An 18,935-nucleotide genomic window follows, 5' to 3' on the forward strand; every position below is an offset into this window, starting at 1 on the left:
GGCGGCGCCCTAGCATAGAAACATAGCGATGATCCAGCTATTTGTTTATCAGAATACAAACACTGCAGTATGTTTATACAGCTGGAGGTTAGTCTGCCTCGGTGGGCGTCTGGTGTCCTAGCTGTAGATCAGCAATTTAGCCAGTGCAATGCAACCGCTAGCCTGGGGTCTTTATTGTGCACCATGCAGTTGTGATACACGACCGCACGCTGGTACAATGCTCATTTAGATTGAAACGGCAGGGGTGAGGATCGAACCCAGGATCCCTGGGTTCTGCAGCGCGAGCTTTCGCTCCACGTGCTCCGAGCTGGTGTGCGCTAGCTCACTCAGCCACCGATCCCCCTAGAACCTCGCTTCAATATTGACCATCACACTGACATTGAGCACTCAAACATCATTCAGACATCAAACACTCAAACATCAAACATTGCTCAAACGCCAAACATCACTTGGACATTGAACAGTCAAACATTGCGCGAACATTCAAACATTGCTCAAACAACAGACATCACCCCAACATCAAACATTGCTTGAGCATCGAACAAGCCCAAACGTTATAACTTGGGGCGTTTGGGCAGTAGTTCGGGATATTTTGAAACTGCCGACTCGTTGCGCTTTTAGTTGTTCTCGACTCTTGCACGTCTTTCCACGAAACCTGCACAACCGAGTGGTTATGCGGGTCATCGGGCGCGGACGTCAACCTTACGAATGTCGCTTTTCAGCAGGCTGCATTTTGCAAGGAAGCGTTCTCTTGCACGCACGTGCGGACCTCCCAAAGCCTTCCCGTCTGGTTTGCAGTGATCCTGCAAGGTTCGCTCAAGATGTCGGCGTCGACGATCCGCGACTACCTGCTGGAGGTGGACGAGGAGCACCTGACGGAGGCGATGTTGCAGCAACTCATCAAGTACATGCCCGAGGCGGATCAGCTCAAGAAGCTCGCCGAGCTCAAGGACAACCTGGCAGACCTGGCGGAGGCCGAGCAGTTTGCCGTCGCGGTGAGCTGCGGCCTCTCGCTCGCGCATCGACAAGAATCGGCTCTTTTGGAGCCTGCAGCTCAAGGCTGGCTCACACCTTGGCATTTGAGTATGCTCGAGTGCATTGCATTCCCACGTAAAAACTCGTTCATACATTCGCAACAGCATACGACCGAGTGTCTTGGTTTCTTACGACGCGAGGACACGGTGGCGCCAAATATCGGGTAGACACTGAACAGCTGAGGTTCTCGTGTATTTCTTCTTTTGTGTTTTCTCATCATTCTTTTTTTTTATAGGCTCGAAAAACTATCGACAATGTTATAAACCACCATTTCTCATAAATAGTATATATATATGTTTTCTTGCAAATACTGCAACACCTTAACTGTAGTGAAATGCAGTTCCAGGACACTTCATAGGTGAAGCCAGCGTGGTGGCATTTTTTCTCATTGTAAGAGATTGCAAGAGCTCAGTTGCAAGCAAACGCAAGTTTGTGAATGGGCCTTAATGCTCGAGTTCCACTAGAGATACTAACGGAAACTATTGACATGTACCAACATTGGATGCCTGCAGCATGCGTGCGGAGGTCACTTTGGCAGGCTTGCCAAGTGACCTTTGTATTCATTAGATGGCACACTGATGTCATCTATTAGGTAGCCCTAGAATGCTTCTCATCTGCGTATATATCTCCATAAATTTTTACGCCTGCTTTTTTAATTGTGGGTCCGAAATAATCCCAACAGTGTTGCAAGTGGCATTTTTTCATTGGTGGTGCCCAGGTTTTGTCTTGCAAATACAGTCGAATCTCGTTAACTCAAACTTGAGGGTGACCGAAAATTTGTTTGAATAAAGCAAAGTTTAAATTACTGGGAGTTTCATCCCATAGAGACGCATAGGATGGGACCTGCATGTAAGTTTAAATTATCCACAAATTTGAATTAAAGAGGGTTTGAATTAATGAGAGTCGACTCTACTGCAAAACCTTCAGTTCAGTTATACCCAGCGTATGACTTTACAATTGAATGCAATGCGCTTGAGCACGCTGGAGTGCGAATGTGTGAATGAGCCTCGAGGCAATTTCAGCCAGCCCCCTCCTAAGAAAGACGGAGAATGATGGTGAAGGGGGGACCAATCGAAGGTAGGATGGTGCTAGCAGAGGGGCCTGCTGGAAGTTTTTCTCAAACGTCGCAGCACTGATGCAGCGGTGACATTTCAGATCGGGAGCATTAAGAGACTTCACTCGAGGCTGGAGTCCATCAGCTTCAAGCTCCGCTTCTCGGAGATGGTGCAGGACATCAAGCCCGTGAGTGAAAAATCCTCGTTCCAAGATTGCGCGCCCGTGCCGGGGTTTCCACCGGCACCACCCTTCTTTTTTCCTTTCTGCAGGGTATCGTGGCTGCGACGGAAGCCTGCGAGGAAGTGCGCTCCAGCCGGAAGTTCGCCAAGGTCCTGGAGCTGGTCCTGCTCCTGGGGAACTACATGAACACGGGTTCCCGTAATGCGCAGGCCATCGGATTCGACATCAGCTTCCTGCCAAAGGTCTCCAAACTCTCCTCCTCTCTTCTGCGTTGCACACCTGGCTTCACAGCCCTCAAACACTCCCTGATCCATATTGCCTTTTGTTTCCTGGATTGCTTTTAACGGAGAGTGTGTTGTAGGGCTGCGTTTTATGAGAAAAACTACACATGCTTGACTTTTAAGCTCTATTGACGCACAGGTCTGGATGATATGAGCCGTAAAGCCCTGTAGGGGCTATACTGTTTCCATTACCTTTATGTCAGGTTGGTGCGTTACACCCTGACATCGTCTGATATATCATGACGTCATGTGATGCCAGAGCCACGTGACTCGATGCACACACATGTGCCCAGCTGATTCACAACACATTCTGTGCATCTCCGGGTCTACCAGATATGACCAAGGCATGCTTAAATTTTAGTTTTGGCTCTGGTTTATTTTTATATTGGTATCTGTGGCACCGACTGTGACCCCGTGCGACGGCGTTGGACCCTTCGCGCGAGTGCTCCGGTGCCAGTGGTGATTTCTGTCTCTTGTTGCAGCTGTCCAGCACCAAGGCGCACGACCAGAAGACGACGCTCGTGCACTTCTTGGCCGAGACGATGGAGAAGAAGTTTCCCGAGACGCTGACCTTTGGCGACGAGCTGAGCTACACAGAGAAGGCGGCCAGGGGTGAGTGTAGCTACGACGGCCTTCAATTTCACTCGATCGATCAGGCAACGTTTATTTATTTTTATTACAACAGCTTGTAAGCCTTGTAAAGCTTGTGAAGCTCACAAACATGTATGTACAAATCAGTTTATACCATGCATAAATTCTGGTTTCTAAAGACAGATTGGCACAATAAACATCTACGTTAGTAATCTGCATATCAAAAACATGTTGGATTTGCAAAACCGGTGATGGGTCGCTATAAAGGTTTGGGTAAAATACTTTGCCATTTCTTTAATTTGTAATAAGGTCGAGAACTGGGCTAGTTAGTATTCATTATACATATGGTTTGAACAGCGCAAAGAAACTCGCGGATGGGGGGGAAGAAACCAGCGACGCAGGACAAGTGCTAACTGTACTAGCAAGGACGTGAAAGTTCACGAAAGCAAGGGGTGTGGGACTGTTTATGAAACTAAATTGACATATGCAAAAATTTAATATCCCAAAAGGACCTTCTGTCATAGAAAGCCTTGAAGAGGCTGGTGCTAACTTGTCCTTTGAATTGTGCAGTGTCCCCTGAGCAGCTGGAGAAACAGCTGAACCAGATGAAGAAGTGCATCACTCAGCTAGGCACCGACCTCAAGACCTTCAAGCCACAAGAGCCCAACGATCGGTTTGGCGATGTCATGGCCGTATCCTTTCTTCGTTTCCATGTTCACCACGAGATGTGAGCAATGAACTCAGTCTTGGGTAGTAACGTGTTACAAGTGACGCGTTACTGCAACTTCGTTACTTTTTTTTGGTAACACTTAACTGTAAAGCGCTACCTTTTCGAAAGGTGACTTGTGTTCTACGTATTGCTTTTCTGAAGTAACGATGAGAGTAATGACATTAATTTTGTCATTACTTTTCAGTTTCTTTAGCAATAAGATATTGATTAATTGCAATGTAGACATTCCTTGCATTTTTCAAATACGTTCTTGCATTTTTAGGTTCATGGTTGCCTTGCGCCAACTTTATTGGCACTCTCTGTTTTTATTTGTAGTCTTTTGGAAAAGTAATTTAAAAGTAATGGCATTACTTTATGTAACTAACAAATCTGTCGTTGCGGTGACCGTAACGGTAACTTTGCTAATTTTATCTGAAAGTAGCTCTAAAAACAAATCCCTTTTTGAAAGTAACCTACCCAAGACTGGATGAACTGCACATTTCCATCATACAGAATAATTTGCAACCCACTTGACAAATGCCTAGCTAGACTGTCAAAGTTTGTACCTTCCGTAAATGCTCTAAAAAGGTCAACTTGAAGAAAACTTGCGTGTACGCTAAGATTGAGAAGATGTCAACTAAAGAGTGCTGGTCAACTTCTATTTGACGTCTGTTGCGCAAATGACGCAACTTTCAAGATGGTGCAGCCGTAAATTGAGGGCTAGTGCCTTTGTTTCGTTTTATTTGTTGCCTCTGTCAGATTTCTGGCGGTGAATTTCTTGACCCACCTGCTTGCCAGGGCTTCTATGAGCAAGCGCAGCAGGAACATGAACTGCTCTCGAGCATGTTTGCCAAGATGAAGAAGCTCTACGAGTTCCTGGCCGAGTTCTTTGTCTTCGAGGCCAAGAAGTACACCCTGGACGAGTTCTTTGGAGACATCAAGACCTTTAAGGAGCAGTTTGCGGTACGTTGGCGACCTTGCGGGCTTTGCTGCTTGCACACATTTTGCACGTTGTCATGCGCTAGGTTCTTTTTTGATTCCATTGGGGCTAGCTACCCCCACCCTCATGTGCTCTGGGGCTCCTTTTGTAGGCATTCTGCTAAGTTTAGGGGATAGAAGTCACACTAACTTATGACTTTTTACTCTAATTGTTTGCAACATCTTTTGTGGATTTAATAGCCAGGACAGTGTATGAACAGGGAATATTTCAAGAAAATTCTGCCATGCTGGTCTAATTACAGTTAAGTGTGATTGTATGTGTGCATTTTACCCAGGATATTTTTTTATTTTAGACGCCAAGTCCCTAGAGCCCTGCGTACCTGTGGATCATCCACGGATATCCGCAGTAAATTAGCAAATTCGGATAGAAATGAATCAGATATGGTGGATTGCGGATCGCATGCCCGCAGGTTTGGATCTACATTTTTGCCGAAGCGGCCCAGAAACGTGTGTGACCGCACAGTGTAGAGTTCATAAGTGAGCGATACCATGAAGTGCATCATTGAATGTATTGCGGGGGCAAACTACTCTCTTAGATAAAAGTTGCTAATCGGAGAGAAAATTGTTACCTCAAGAAAGATACGATTTTCACGAAAGGTCGCTTTGGAACGTTCTATCTCGCCGAAAGTGCTGTTTCTAGAAAATGTAAAGAACGCAGAAGTACCGGTCGTCCCGGAAAACGTGTTCTTGTTTGGCAGTGAAGGAGCAAAAAACATTCTTTAGGCAAAGACAAGCTGAAATGTGCAAGCCACAAGAAAGTAGAAGCCTGCAAATGGCTTCTTCACCTACAAGTATATACTGTAAAAGGGTTGATAACTGGGCTAGTTGGTAGTTAGACATTTGAACGGTATCTTGACGATGTTCTTCCTTTTCTTCATCTTTGTAAATACAGTTGTGAGTAGCGCTCTTTTCTGTCTCTTCTCTCTTCTTCATACGCGTGCGCTAGTACCGTTCAAATACAAGTATATATTGAGGAGACTAAATTTGATCCTCTGGAGTGGTGGAACTCGTGCCAGCACGAGGTTCTGGACCTCATTCTTGTAGCACAGTTCATCTATGTCATCCCAGCATCAAGTGAACCAATGGAGAGAGACTTCTCAATAGCAGGTATTAATTTAAAGGGGTACTCCGGCCGTTTTTTGAGGTACCTAAAAAAATTGCATTTTCTGACTACCCGGACTTCAGTCGTCATGGTATGCTATTTATTTTCTCGAAATTCAAGATAGCAATTGAGAAAACCATAAATGAAGATGATGCCGAAACCAGCATTCAAATTTTCGCGCGCTCTTCAGTGGTGTGACGTCACACATGGTACAGACTTTCAGGTTGTGCATGTAGTCTTAAACAGAGTATGTCGAGTGTTTTTTGTGTGCTTCTCAGTGAATCAGTTACCAAACATTCTTTTCCTACCATCAAACGTCTTGTAATCAGTTGGGAACATGGCTTACTGCCCACTTTGTACCATTTCTGTCGTCACACTTCAATGTTGCCAGTAGGGGCTCCCGGTTTGAGAAACACCATGAAAACGAAATTCGAAAATTCAATAACAACGCAAATTTTTTTTCTTTTCACACAAAACTTGGGGAACTCGTAGAGCCATGTCTATCGGCGTGTTGAGCCAATTTTGAGGCAAATCAGTGACCATGAAAAAATCGCTGGAGTACCCCTTTAAGAGAGGCAACCCAGTCTGAATCCATCCATGTGTATGATATTCTGTTTTCTTTTTCTACACCAACCTCAACATGAGAAAACGCTGCATGTCTGCATCTTTTCTTTTTTACACAGTTGGTACTTAGTTGTTTTTAAGTATATGGTTCCGAGCATGCAGTTGACGTTTTGTGCTTAAAACTGAAAGTGATAGGAGGTGTTTGCCATTATTGAATATTGCGCTATTTTCCCAGTGATGTACCACATATATACGAGTATTTCACTGCGGCAAGTGAGCGCCTTTCCTCCCACTTTTTTATTGTTTGGCCTAAATAAAATGACACAAAGTTATTAGTCTCTCCTTTGTCAATTTTGATGTTCATGAAATATGTGTCTGCTTGTAGTGGGTTTTACAAAGCATGAAGGAAAATAAATATAAATTTCCTTCCTTTTGAGTGTGTCTTCTGGACATAGTGTCAGTGTGACCGACTCCCAAGACAATCTCATAACTGCAATTGTCTTTCCACCAATGGAAGTGTCTCTGGAAGGATGATAGCTTATTTTATAAATGCGATGAAATGACTTTCACCGTATTCTGACACAAATAGTTTTTTGTAGAAAGGTAAGCAGACGGCTTATAGGGTACCATCCAGATGCTTTTTTTAAATTTTTTTCAGGCTTGATATTATGATGTAAAATTAATGCACGGATTGAGGGTCGGATGCGGCTCCGAATTTCGTGGATGCGGTTTGGATACGGATACATAGTTTGCAGATGCGAATGGCATGCGGATACAATTATTTAAGAACATTGCGGATGCGGTTCGGACGTGGATAAAAAGTCTGCAGATGCGGATGATCCAACTGTTATCCGTGCAGGGCTTTACAAGTCTCCTAGTTAACCTTGTGCTCGTGCCGTATTTGTACCCACTTGCCCATCCTCAGCAGGGCGTTAGAGTGGAGAAGCGAGCTCATTTGTGCCCCTGTGTGTATGCGTGCAGGCGGCCCATGCAGAGAATGTACGTGCCAGGGAGCTGGAGGAAAAGCGTGTGCGGGACAAGGAGGCACGGGAAAAGGCGGACCGGGAGAAACAGGAGCGGCTGGCAAAGAAGCAGCAGCTTGTCGACATCAGCTCAGGTGAGGGAACTGACGGAGGTCTGAGGGGCTTGAGTGTCCTGTGGAACTTGAGAGTCTTGTGGGACTTGAGAGTCTTGTGGGACTTGAGAGTCTTGTGGGACTTGAGAGTCTTGTGGGGCTTGAGAGTCTTGTGGGCTTTGAGCATCTTGTGGGGCTTGAGAGTCTTGTGGGGCTTGAGAGTGTTGAGAGTCTTGTGGGGCTTGAGAGTCTTGTGCGACCTGAGAGTTTAAGTCCTGAGGGGCTTGAGCCTTTAGGGGCTTGAGTCTTTAGGGACTTGAGTCTTTAGGGGCTTGAGTCTTTAGGGACTTGAGTCTTTAGGGTCTTGAAAGTTTTGAGGAGCTTGAGGGTTTTGAGACCTGAGGGACTTGAGATTCTAAAGTCCTTGAGGTCTTAAGAGTTGGGGGTCTTGAGGGGCTTAAGAGTCTTCGGGGTCTTGATGAGAGTTTTCAGGGTTTGGAGAGTCTTCAGGGTCTTTAGGTGCTTGAGAGGTCATGTGCACTGCCTAGGACTTGAGGGGTGGCGTGCACTGATGCGACATTTCCCTCCCCAGGTCAAGACCAAGAGGGGGTCATGGACAGCCTGCTGGAGGCGCTCAAGACGGGCTCGGCCTTTTCGCACAAGCAGAGGCGCAGGCCCCCCAGGAGCACCAACGGTGAGTGCGTCTGGTTATTGCGAACGGGAGGGAGGACAGAACCACTCTTAGTGCCGGAATGTACGGTTTTGAGTTGTCTAAGGCTGTCTTATTTGCAAGTTGTACAAGTTGGAGGTGTAATCTTTTTAAGATTACATTGCAGGTAAATTGTACCTGCAATGTGAGCAGTCTTTTTAAAATGGTAGTAATGTAATGAATCCAGACTGGAAAAGTTGCCTCTAGACCCTTTTTCGTAGGCTGCGCACAGCATTTTGGAAGTAACATCACTTTTTAAAGTCATGCAGCCTTGCAAGTGCAGTTGGTGTGTTTGCGAGGCACCAGTATCCTCTACAACGCGACGCATGCTTTGGGTGGTTTACAAAATGCATTGTCGACTCTCGTTTTTGTCGGGAAGTCTTTCGAGAGAATAATTAGAATGGGGGTGCTTTTCACAGCAGCGAACAAGGCCCAGCTAGCGAGGAGTCGATCGAGAGGTGGTGCCCCCACCCTGGACCTGGAGTGCCGCACCATCATGCAGCGCAGTTGACAGCCGCCCACGCTGCCACCTCCGGCCATCTCGCCGGTGCCCCCGGCACCCTCCGGGCAGCGCCCTCTGGACTGTTTGCACTGTGCAGGCACCAGACCGCGCTGCACGTTCACTCCCGTTCATTTTTACGACCCGGTACCTTGTCGCAATCGCGCGCGCAAGGCAAGTTTCGCTGCCACCGGGAATCCGTCGACGTGCGGATTGCTCGGTGCTTGACTTAAAAGTTGTAGAAAATGGTGTGCCTAGGCCTCTTTTTTTTAACCCTAATTTTGTTTTATTTTGTATAAAGTTACGAGCTTAAAACCCAGAGCATCACTCTAGTCACTGACAGAGCGGGAACGGCCGAGTGTGTCTTTCGATTGCCCGGTTTCCATCGCGCGCTCCCCGCTGACCGCATGCTTGCGCTCGAGGTGCGTGGGCCGTCGAAGGTGGGAAGCTGGCGTTGGATGCGAGGCAACTGAAGCTCCTCCCTGTTCTCACCCTTTCAGTGACCATAACCACTTCAATCCGAAGTGCGAGGGCCCGACCAAGTGGGGCGCACCGGAGATTTCTCCCGCACTTTGGAGGGTGCTGGGTTTTGTACATAGGGCGGCGTTTGCACCCGCAGCGCACACTTGCACTCGTCGTTTTGGAGACGACTGTCGTGTCCGGCTTTCGGGGTCCCGCGTAAGAGCGACGCATGGAGAGGTCAAGCTGTTGCGTCGGTTGTTTTTGCAAATTGGGGACGTCGGCCCGTGCGAGTTGGGCCTTGAGTGTAGATTGGCCCTGCGTGGATTTCTTTTAGAGAGGGCTGATCACTTCGGGAAACTGCACTTCGTGCTTTTTAATGAGCTGCGTTTGACGGGACGGAAGTGTTTCTTTTAGGAAACGTTTTAGAATTTAGGAATATCTATACTATAATGTGGAGGGTGTGATATGCAATCTCTCCCTATTTTCTTATCCTCTTAGAACTCAAAGGATGCCGTAAAATCCCGAGAAATAGCCCATCTAAAATCGAGAAAAAATTGCGTGGAAATAAGGAGTGGGTTAACTTTTGGTTTGCAATCAAGAAAAGTTGAAAAAGGCTATTTTTAGATCATGCATCTCTGTCAAACTTGTTATCACGGCGAGGGGCAATGAAGCAAAGGTGACTCTGCTTCCCAGTCAGCAATGTTCGCTTATATCCGGCCATAGCTTACGAGACGCATTTACGCCAAGGACATTGTTGATCCGAACACTGATTTCTAGGAGTGGGCTATCTTTCGGTGTTTAAAAGAAAATAGCAAATCAAGCCAAAAATAGGGGTGGGTTACCTTTCGGGAATGGGGCATCTCTCGGGATTTTACGGTAGTAGATTGGAATGCGCCTGTCTGGTGCGCCAACTCAGCGGTAAACGCTAAACTGTACGAACAATGCGTCAAAAGTGTTAATGTCGTGTTGGTACTCGTGTTGGTACTGTGTCACACAACTTATCTGGAAAGTATTTCCCATGTCAAAATATTTTAATAATAGTAATAATAATTAAGATAATAATTGATAATTGTGCATGGAAATGTAATCAAAGAGATAGGCAATGAAATTCTGGAATATTTACAGAGTACATTGTACCTTGCGGGGTACTATCTTCTGATGCAGTTGCACAAGGATTTTTTTTTGCCAGATAAAGTTGTATTAAAGTATAGGAAGGTTCTGTGTGTCTATACTTAAGCTTAAAACTAGCTTTTCTCACACACAGTGCAAACTGCACTGGTGTATCTGGAGGAGTACCATTGGCACTTGAGAATTTGGCTGTTCCCGAGAAAAATCATCTCAACCAATGTTTACGTGTACGCTTGTCTGCTCCCATAATTTCGTAATTGCAGCGAGATTGCTATTATTACGGTTGGTTGTAGTCTATCTCGAGAAAAACTTTCCCAAGATTATTCTTCCTAAACTAGGGTTTGCTAACAGAGCTCATCAAATTTAGTGTGACTAGAGCACGGTTCTCTAAACTCCGGTGTGCCGCAATATGCATCTCTTGTAGATATGTATGTATGTATATGTCTGTATGTATGTATGTATGCTCGTGCATGCACTGCATGGAGGGCAAGTACCTGTAAAAGAATCTACCAGGAGGAAAACTGACCACGTTTTTTGGGGTCTATGTAGGGACCATACTGGCTGGCAAGCTTTTAACACTGTGATCACTGCACAAAAAGAGTCTGGCAAAAGTAGCCGTGTGATCTTGAAGCACAATACGACTCGCGGCAGCGGTTGGAACCGACCAACCGGCCCCGTTGTCGAGCTCAACGAAATATCCCTCGCTTGTGATACAAAGGAGTATTTTTATAGTCGCCGATGCTAGGAGCTGCGCCGCTAACCAGAGCTGAGGTGGGGTCAGCCTTGTGGTGCGCTTTCCGGTACCAGCGACAGTGCAGTATTTAGGACCTGTAAAAAGTTTTGACAAGTGAGCTAACCATGTCTTCAAAGAGCTCTGCCTGATGTATGTAGTCCCGTGCACTGTTTAGAGTAACAGCCACAGTCGTCCTCGAGCCCCACTATGTGTGACATTTGATGGCCAATCGTCAGTTTCTCCTCAGTCCCGCTTGTAAAGTGCCTGGTCTACTCAAGAAGGCTCGTGAATATGCCATAGTCACTGACGAGATGAGAACGGCGGGTCATTTCTTTGGAACGCCTGGCCTCCAGCATGGGCTTGTTGCCTTCAGCCGTGCTTTGGCGGCGTGTTCACGCTCTAAGCTTGAGGGACGCTGAAGCGTCGTCAAAGGTAGGAAGCTCGTGCTGGGGCCGGGACAACCGAAAGACCTGCCTGCTGTTCTCGTCTTGTGGGTAACTTTAGTGGAGGCCAACGCTTTTGTGTTCTTGCTGGAGTCCCGAAGGGGTCTCGAGGCCGGACGCTGCCTCGAGCGGGCCTTTCTAGCCCCCACTGCCGTGCCTTTTGTTGACCCGATGAGCCAGCCCTTTCTCCTTGCGCCATTTTCCCCCATGGTTCGGTGCTCTCCATTGTACCGTGGAGGAAGTGCGTTGCCTTTTGGTGCGACATGATTCTCTTCCCACCCGACAGGGTCTGTGGCCGTTCTTTACATCGGTTGCCCGGATGGGAAACATTGCATCTTGTCATGAACTTTGCTCTATGCTGGCATACTGCTTGGTGTGTGACAAGGGCAATCCTCCCCACTTGAAGTGCCTGACAATTTTTCCAGTGAGAGAGAAATGGAAATAAAGCTGTTATATTTTACTTTGACTGGTCCAAAGCGTTCTTCAGGGTGCCACCAGGATTCATTGCCTTGCCGAAGAACGGTGGGCTAGGTGGGGGAGGTGTGACGATCGTGCTTGCGAAAGTGATTCGGCGTTTGGTGCTGTGGTGGATTATAGCGGGGTGGAGAGCCGTCGATTTGATAAGTGGATAGCAATGCCACCCTGTGCCGCAGGGAATAGAAGGTGGAAGAAGTACATAGAGGGTCTTCACTAGCCCACCATAGCTTCACTGCAGCCTGTCTTCATTGCATCAAGCTCAATGTGCCATGCCCACTTTGGTTATGGCTAACAAGTAAATATTCGTTGTGCGGCACTTACGAGTGAGACCAACGGTGAAGACATTTTTTTTTTTCTTTATTGGTGTTCATGGTGTGGCGAAGTGCTGTTGTGGCACTGCTACGAGCATATTGATGCTAACGTTGCATGCTGAACATCCTTGCCATTTTCTCCCGCTGGACGAAATGAGCCATTGTCACACCCTGCTTGGTTTTATGGATGTTCAGGTAGCAGGAAGTTGGTCTGCCTTAAAATATGGCTTTTTTTTTTTTTAAACATTTTTTTAACTGATTAGGTCTTCCTGGGGTCAATAAACAATGTCGATTACATGTCCCCATGGCACTACAATATTTGTCAACTTGTAGGGGCGGAACCCATGGCTTATGCGCAGTGCAAACTTTCACTCGACATTCTCTGGGTTGCAGTGCACTAATATAGTCTGCCGCCCATCCTACTTAAAAGTAATAAATCCGCCGAAAGGAGGAACAGGAACAGGAGGAGGAAGGCACATGGATACGTAAGTGGAGTAAGTGGATACGTAAGTATAGCCACCATAACGTAAGGGCCAGTCTTGATATAATGCAGCTTACGAGCATTCGAAAACGTCCGAATCTTGTGCGGTACAAGTAAAGCCCCTTGATAAAAGCGTTTTTTTACAAGTACCGCCAACCATTGTTGTGGAAGCGCGCGAGACACGTGCCATGAGCATGTGCTCCGCCGCCATTCGCTTCCAAGGCCCGCTCATTTCAGTGCTGTGCCGCCATTTGCTTCCAAGGGCCGCTCGAGAGGCTCGAGACATGGGCCTCGCGCACTCGCGCATTTGACGCTACCGACGCTACTATACTTCGTTTCAGCTTCGGTCCGGACGCAGCCGATGCTACAAGCGCGAGCATGTGGCCCAGAACAGTGCTTGCATTGCACGAGCGCGCGTACTTGGCAGGGATGTTGAAAGCCCGGAGCTCGCGCTTGTAGCTTGGGCTGCGTCTGGACCGAAGCTGAAACGAAGTATAGCAAGAGAAGCGCAAACACATCGAGGGGCTTTAGGTACAAGCAGGGTACAAGTGGTACACAGTGCCACATGACGGGAACTTGGCATCCGTCGCAAAAAAGCACAAGGCAAGAAGGAAGAATAAAAAAAAAAGAATAATCGCCTGTTTGTCCTTTCGGTTAAAAAAAAAAAAATAAGCACGGGACTTTTGCTTGTTTGTGCTAAAGTCACTGGATCCTGGTCCGTGCCGACAGTTCGCACTAGTACAAAAAAGCGGCGATGGAGGACAAAACGAAACTGAAACTGAGGTCTTGGTGTTCAAATGAATCCATTGGTTGAGACACTTCTTTGGCCGTCTGTCCGGCCAAGTCCGGCGATCTGTGTTCTGCTGCTGCGATGGCGAGCGATCCCCAGTGGGAGATATCTGTCAGCCCGATGGGATTCAACACACGATGAATTCTACACAAGTGTACGTATGGTCGTGCCTGTGACTTGCTGAGCTTCTCAAACGTCCTTTCTCTCGCGTTCTCTCTTGGCAGAGGTGCTTCACTTCGTGTGAATGCGGACGAGATGCTGGCGATGCTTGTGTTTGTGTTGGAGTGTCCGTCTCTAACGGTCCGCTTTTGCGCCTGCACATTTACCCACTGAAACCCGGAGACTTCGCTCATAAAACGAACTTTTCTACCTCATTGGAAGTTCGAACGCATCCTTTGGCACCGGATTCGTGAAATCGCTGCACTCGGTATACATGACAACCGCAACCCAATTCACACTCGCGCACGCACGCGCTGAACTTTTTCTACGAATTGCCGCAGCTCAGCTGCGAAAGTACGTCGTTACGCAGATGTCTAGCCAGTGTTTTATTCAGGAAAAAGACCAAACTCGGCTAGCTATTTTGAACCTCTGCGATCCACGACTGCATCTCCAGTACCAGAAGGTTTGTAGTTAAATCAACACTCCCAAACTGCAACATGGAACCTTGGGAAAGTGGCAGCAATGTAGGCAGAGGGTGGGTTGAGGGGGGGGGGGAGGAGGAGGAGGAGGAGGAGGAGGAGGAATAGGAGGAGGAGGAGGAGGAGGAGGAGGAAAGAGGGGCTTGAATCTTCACACCCAGGTACCTGTTCACTCCCCTAAAAAAAGTTCCCATTTATGCCAGTGGGAGGTGATAAAGGATACACTATGAGATCTCTCCTACGAAGGCTCTGTAAGATCCTTTTCAAAACACCATGAAGCACATTGATGGTCTCCAATTCTCGGGCACGAAGTGTGTGATAGTATCCGAGTCTCGCCGAACGCCAACGCAGTGCTCATTCCCTATATGAGCTGAGCCGAGTTCATGCCTGATGCTGATGCAGCCCTTGCGTCGGAGTATGAGCCCAAACAATGCATACTTGGATCATTGGCAAAGCAGCCACTAGATGGCGTGCACTTTTGAAAACGGTCAATTGAAACGTGCAGTTTTCTCGTGCGTGACCCCTGTTCATGCTTGCAGACCCGGGCTGCCCCCGGACAGCCCGGAGGCCGGGATGGCACACCTGGCGGCCTGGAACACGACGGCGCCCCTCGAGAAGCTGCCGCTGGACTCCAACTTTGCCTGGCTGCTGTGCGCCCTGCTGGCCGCCACTGCCTGGGTCATCTACGTCACCTTCTACAATGCCCGCGTCCTGGGCTTTCTGCTCACCAAGGTCCTCAACCGCTTCGTGGCCGATGCCTACGTCCGCATCGGTGAGAGACTGGATTTAAGAGGGTTGAGCAACTCAACCCACAAAGAGCGTTTGCAATTTAAAGGGATACTTCAACGAAATACGAAATATTCCCGTCGTGTTCAAAAATAGGTTGAATATGATCCACAATATCCGTAAATGACAATCGCACATTTGTATTTTGAGCCTTGTGGCTGTATTTTTCGTTATAAACGGCCCACTCTAGCAGGCGCCTGGAGAAGGCCCAGCGGAGACCACGTGACATCCAACGCAATCGTGACGTAAGTCGTCTCGGGACGAACAAAGCTACAACAAGGCTGACGTCGAGAAGATGGCCTAGTCGTTCCAGCCACCGAAGCAGCTGCTTTTGTACGAATTTTGAGTGATGGGTTAATCTTCTATAATCTTGTAGGGGGACAATAGCGACTTCTGTGACACGCAAAAAGCATTCTCGGGAAGAGGGGAGTTCCTCCTGCCCCGCTTCTCTCGTCGTGGCCGGAGGCGAGACACTCACCGTCACCAGCTGTCAAGGTTCCTAGACGGGCATTACAAATGAGGCGTTAGCAACATCCACCAGGTGCTGTCTGCTAACCGTTTAATTCATTTTAAAATTCCTTTTCGTGACTCTTTTAACAAGATATTGGTATGTTCGATGTGATACTGCTCCTTTGAACACATATAGACCAAAAAATGAGTGCCAAAATTTCGTTGTAGTATCCCTTTAATGGCGGACGCCTCCTGCACTGAATGGCCGCACACGCGCATGCATTCTATTGTTGTGCGGCGGGGAGGAAAGGCGGAGTCTTTTGCAGACTCCGCCTTTCCAATGCTTTTGTTTCCTCTTTGCAGCTCATGTTTTAAATGCGGCTCATAAATTATGGGACCCCGATCAAGCAGTTCGATGCATTCTGAAATCTAGGATGCTGGATTTCTGAACGGTTTCGCTAGGCTCCTTTCGCAAAGTTTCGGTTTCGCAAAGTAGGTTTCGCAAAGTCGCTTCAGTACGTGAAAGCTATAGACGCGTGGACGAACAAAACAACATGTTTGTCCGTTTTCTCTCTTCCCCTGTTTATACTTTCAATGTTATACTATACCATAATTTGTACCATACAAATTGAATGTTCTTCCCAAATTTTTGTTATGTTTTTCATACAATGGTGCAACTTACGTGGATTTCTTTTACAAGTATGGACCTTAACTTTGTAAGGCATAGGCCACATCAACATTTATGACAAGGGAAGAACGACAAAGCACCCGCTGATGGCCTTCTCTTTTGGCGGTCCGGAGACGGTATGTAGCGTGGCAGCATAGGATCGTGGCTGCAGCGACCCTCTGCAGTTACGGACCTACCCAAGCAGCACAGAGTTGGCCAGTCATCGGCCAATGGCTGGCGATGGTCCTTGGCCAAGTGGCCAGACAGTGGCCAGAGACTGGCTGGTGACTGGCCTTTATCTGGCCATTGGCCAATGGCCACTGGCCATCAGCCATCGGCCAAGCATTGGCCAATGAATGGCCACTCTCTGGCCACTGGCCAAAAGACCATCGCCACACATTGGCCATTGCTTGGCCAAAATCCGTGCTGCTTGGGTAGGTGCTGGTTGACTTTTAGATTGTAGTTTTGCTCTGTATGGGAGTTGAAGGCTGTTGTAGACTTAGTTGCAGTGGGAAGGTGGTTTTGAAGGGGGTCCAAGAAAGAGCCACGGGCTAAAGTCTGCCCTGGCATCTGATACAGACCCCCAAGAAAAAGTCTTTGCCCTCGGTGGTATGGGCTCCCACGAGTTATTGGGGGATGCCATTTTCTGCCTATAGGATGAACACAGTGGTGTGTAGTTTCTACGATGCTGCAGATTGTCCAGCAAATAAATTTCGGGAGAATGAATCAAACTTTGGGATGATTTAGGTAAACTAAACATTTTCTGGTAAAGTATGTTGCTGGGCTAGTTGGCACGTTTTTCTATACAAATAAAATAGCACAGGTGGGACATGGTCAAGCAAGCAAGACAGTACAAGTGCTGAAAAGATTTGCCACTGAGCAGATGTTACATGAGCTTCTGGCAGGGAAATAGTACAATGCAACAATTGAATTGGTATGCTAGTGCAATTCGGACATCATCCTGGATTTGACCATCTCTGCCTGCCTTACCGACCGATCCAGTGTGTGGCTTCTAGAATCCATGTTTAGCTCTGACATAAAACTTAGGCAGTGCAGAGTAACTGGAGGAGTAGCAGTTTATTTATATAAAGCATGGTTTGTTGACCACATTTTTTGTGTAATAGGTTAAAATTGTGCATGTCAGCACCTTTTGAATGGGAGGCAGTGTCTCAAAAACTATGTTCTGTTGCAGGTTAAGAGAGGAGCTTCTGTTATCTTGTCACCGACTATAGCGCCCCTGAACGACAGGCTTATTTGCCGTAACTTGACCTCGGCACAGGCTTTTACCCCATGACTCCCGCCTTTTCGCAGGCTCAGTGTCCTTGTCCGTACTTTCGGGCAAGTTGATGTTCCGTGACGCGGCTTACGTGACTCCGGACTTCACCGTGCGGGCCCAGGACGGATGGCTCGTCTTCCGCTGGTGGATACCCTACGTCAAGAAGGAGTTTCCCCGCAGTACGTTTGCCCCCTCTGTCAATGCAGGGAGTCGACTTTGTTGTTCCAGCTTTTTTCTCAATGTTCCCCGTCTAATAAAATGCAGAATAACAAAAATTAAATGGCTGTATGTAGACGTTTGAGGGAAAATGCTGTAGTCGACCAGCTGGTAACTTTTCTTCCGTTTATTATTCTCCCAGATTAACTCCGACTCACATGCACTCGGCGCAAGCCTCTCGTTTGTCGAACCACCAGCACAGCTTCTGCGCCATTGAGGAACCATGCCGTTGTCGTTGTCCTTTTTATTTTCTTTTTATGCGGGTCAGTGGCACCCTCTGTTAGCAACAATGCGCACTTCTTTTAGGTAACCCCCGGGTCACTTTGATCAAAATCGGAGAAAGCAGGAAAATCGCGACTGAACGGAAGCTATCTCTGACTAAAACCAAGCTTCACGGAAAGCCAAGCTTCACGGAAATGAATGTTTTATCTACAGCTTTATTTTGTTTTGACTTGGAACACAGCTGCCAACGACTGTCCACAAGGTTGCTTCTTTCTTTGGGAATCAAACCCCTTTACCCCTTTCCCTCTCTCATTAATGCCGGCACGTTTCCCAATACTTAGGCATATTCCCTGGTGGTTAGGGTATCCCATGCCCATCTCCTGTTTTCTTTATGCATAAGCTCAGATAAAACGCACATTTTTTGTCTCACAACGAGAATGGACACCGAAAAAGGCGGGATCGAATTAATTCCGAAGGAACACTCCTGAATTCCAAAAAGAATAAACCACCAAAATGCGAAACCCTATTTACGAGTCTGTACCAGACGATGGACGACGAAAGCGTACGTGACGAAGCGGCGCGGCGGTTGTGCAGCGTGCACGGATGCAGAGGCCCGTGTGCTGCTGCTGCTGAACGGCCTGGAGCTCCACGTGTACAACCGGTCGCAGCTCTACTCGAGGCTGGAGCGCCTCTTCGGGCTGGAGCCCAGCGTGCTGCCTCCAGACAGTCCCAAAGCCCCGCCGGCTCCAGTGCCCAGCACCGAGGAGGAGCGCCCGTGGAGGGACCTTGTGCCCGTTCTCAAGGTGGGCAGGCTAAGTCCCCGGTTAGATCAGAACCGCAGAATACGTGTCTTGGGTCAGTCGTACGATTAGCCTGGCTGGGGATGGAAATGGCCCATCAGCTACTCGAGGTGATCTAGTCTACTTTATTGGAACCAGTCTGTCGGCGTGTGTAGCATTAAAAAACATATGCAAAGGAAAATTTTTTGTTTAATCTGTTTGGATTAAAAAAAGATGTCATAATAAAAAAAAATATACAACGAAAAAAAAAAATAT

General features: G+C 47.5%; 2 protein-coding genes across 2 annotated transcripts in view; both read left to right on the forward strand.

Annotated features, from left to right (window-relative positions):
* The window catches only part of LOC8026403 (protein diaphanous), a 31,415-nt gene extending 19,389 nt beyond the window's left edge, over positions 1 to 12,026 (forward strand). Inside the window, 9 exon segments of the mRNA XM_029991569.4 lie at positions 799 to 995; positions 2,191 to 2,277; positions 2,361 to 2,513; positions 3,035 to 3,164; positions 3,714 to 3,835; positions 4,651 to 4,815; positions 7,499 to 7,634; positions 8,185 to 8,286; positions 8,721 to 12,026. Coding sequence (XP_029847429.2) covers positions 799 to 995; positions 2,191 to 2,277; positions 2,361 to 2,513; positions 3,035 to 3,164; positions 3,714 to 3,835; positions 4,651 to 4,815; positions 7,499 to 7,634; positions 8,185 to 8,286; positions 8,721 to 8,812 — 1,184 coding nt within the window. The 3' untranslated portion in view covers positions 8,813 to 12,026.
* A 1,668-nt stretch (positions 12,027 to 13,694) lies between these two features.
* Positions 13,695 to 18,935, forward strand: part of LOC8023113 (transmembrane protein KIAA1109) — an 89,267-nt gene continuing 84,026 nt past the window's right edge. The window contains exons 1-4 of the mRNA XM_040218542.2: positions 13,695 to 13,779; positions 14,803 to 15,035; positions 17,478 to 17,621; positions 18,475 to 18,683. Coding sequence (XP_040074476.1) covers positions 13,763 to 13,779; positions 14,803 to 15,035; positions 17,478 to 17,621; positions 18,475 to 18,683 — 603 coding nt within the window. The 5' untranslated portion in view covers positions 13,695 to 13,762. The remainder of the gene's footprint in view (positions 13,780 to 14,802; positions 15,036 to 17,477; positions 17,622 to 18,474; positions 18,684 to 18,935) is intronic.

The sequence above is a fragment of the Ixodes scapularis genome, unplaced genomic scaffold (assembly GCF_016920785.2).
Source record: "Ixodes scapularis isolate PalLabHiFi unplaced genomic scaffold, ASM1692078v2 PGA_scaffold13__105_contigs__length_92229423, whole genome shotgun sequence".
Lineage (NCBI taxonomy): Eukaryota > Metazoa > Arthropoda > Arachnida > Ixodida > Ixodidae > Ixodes > Ixodes scapularis.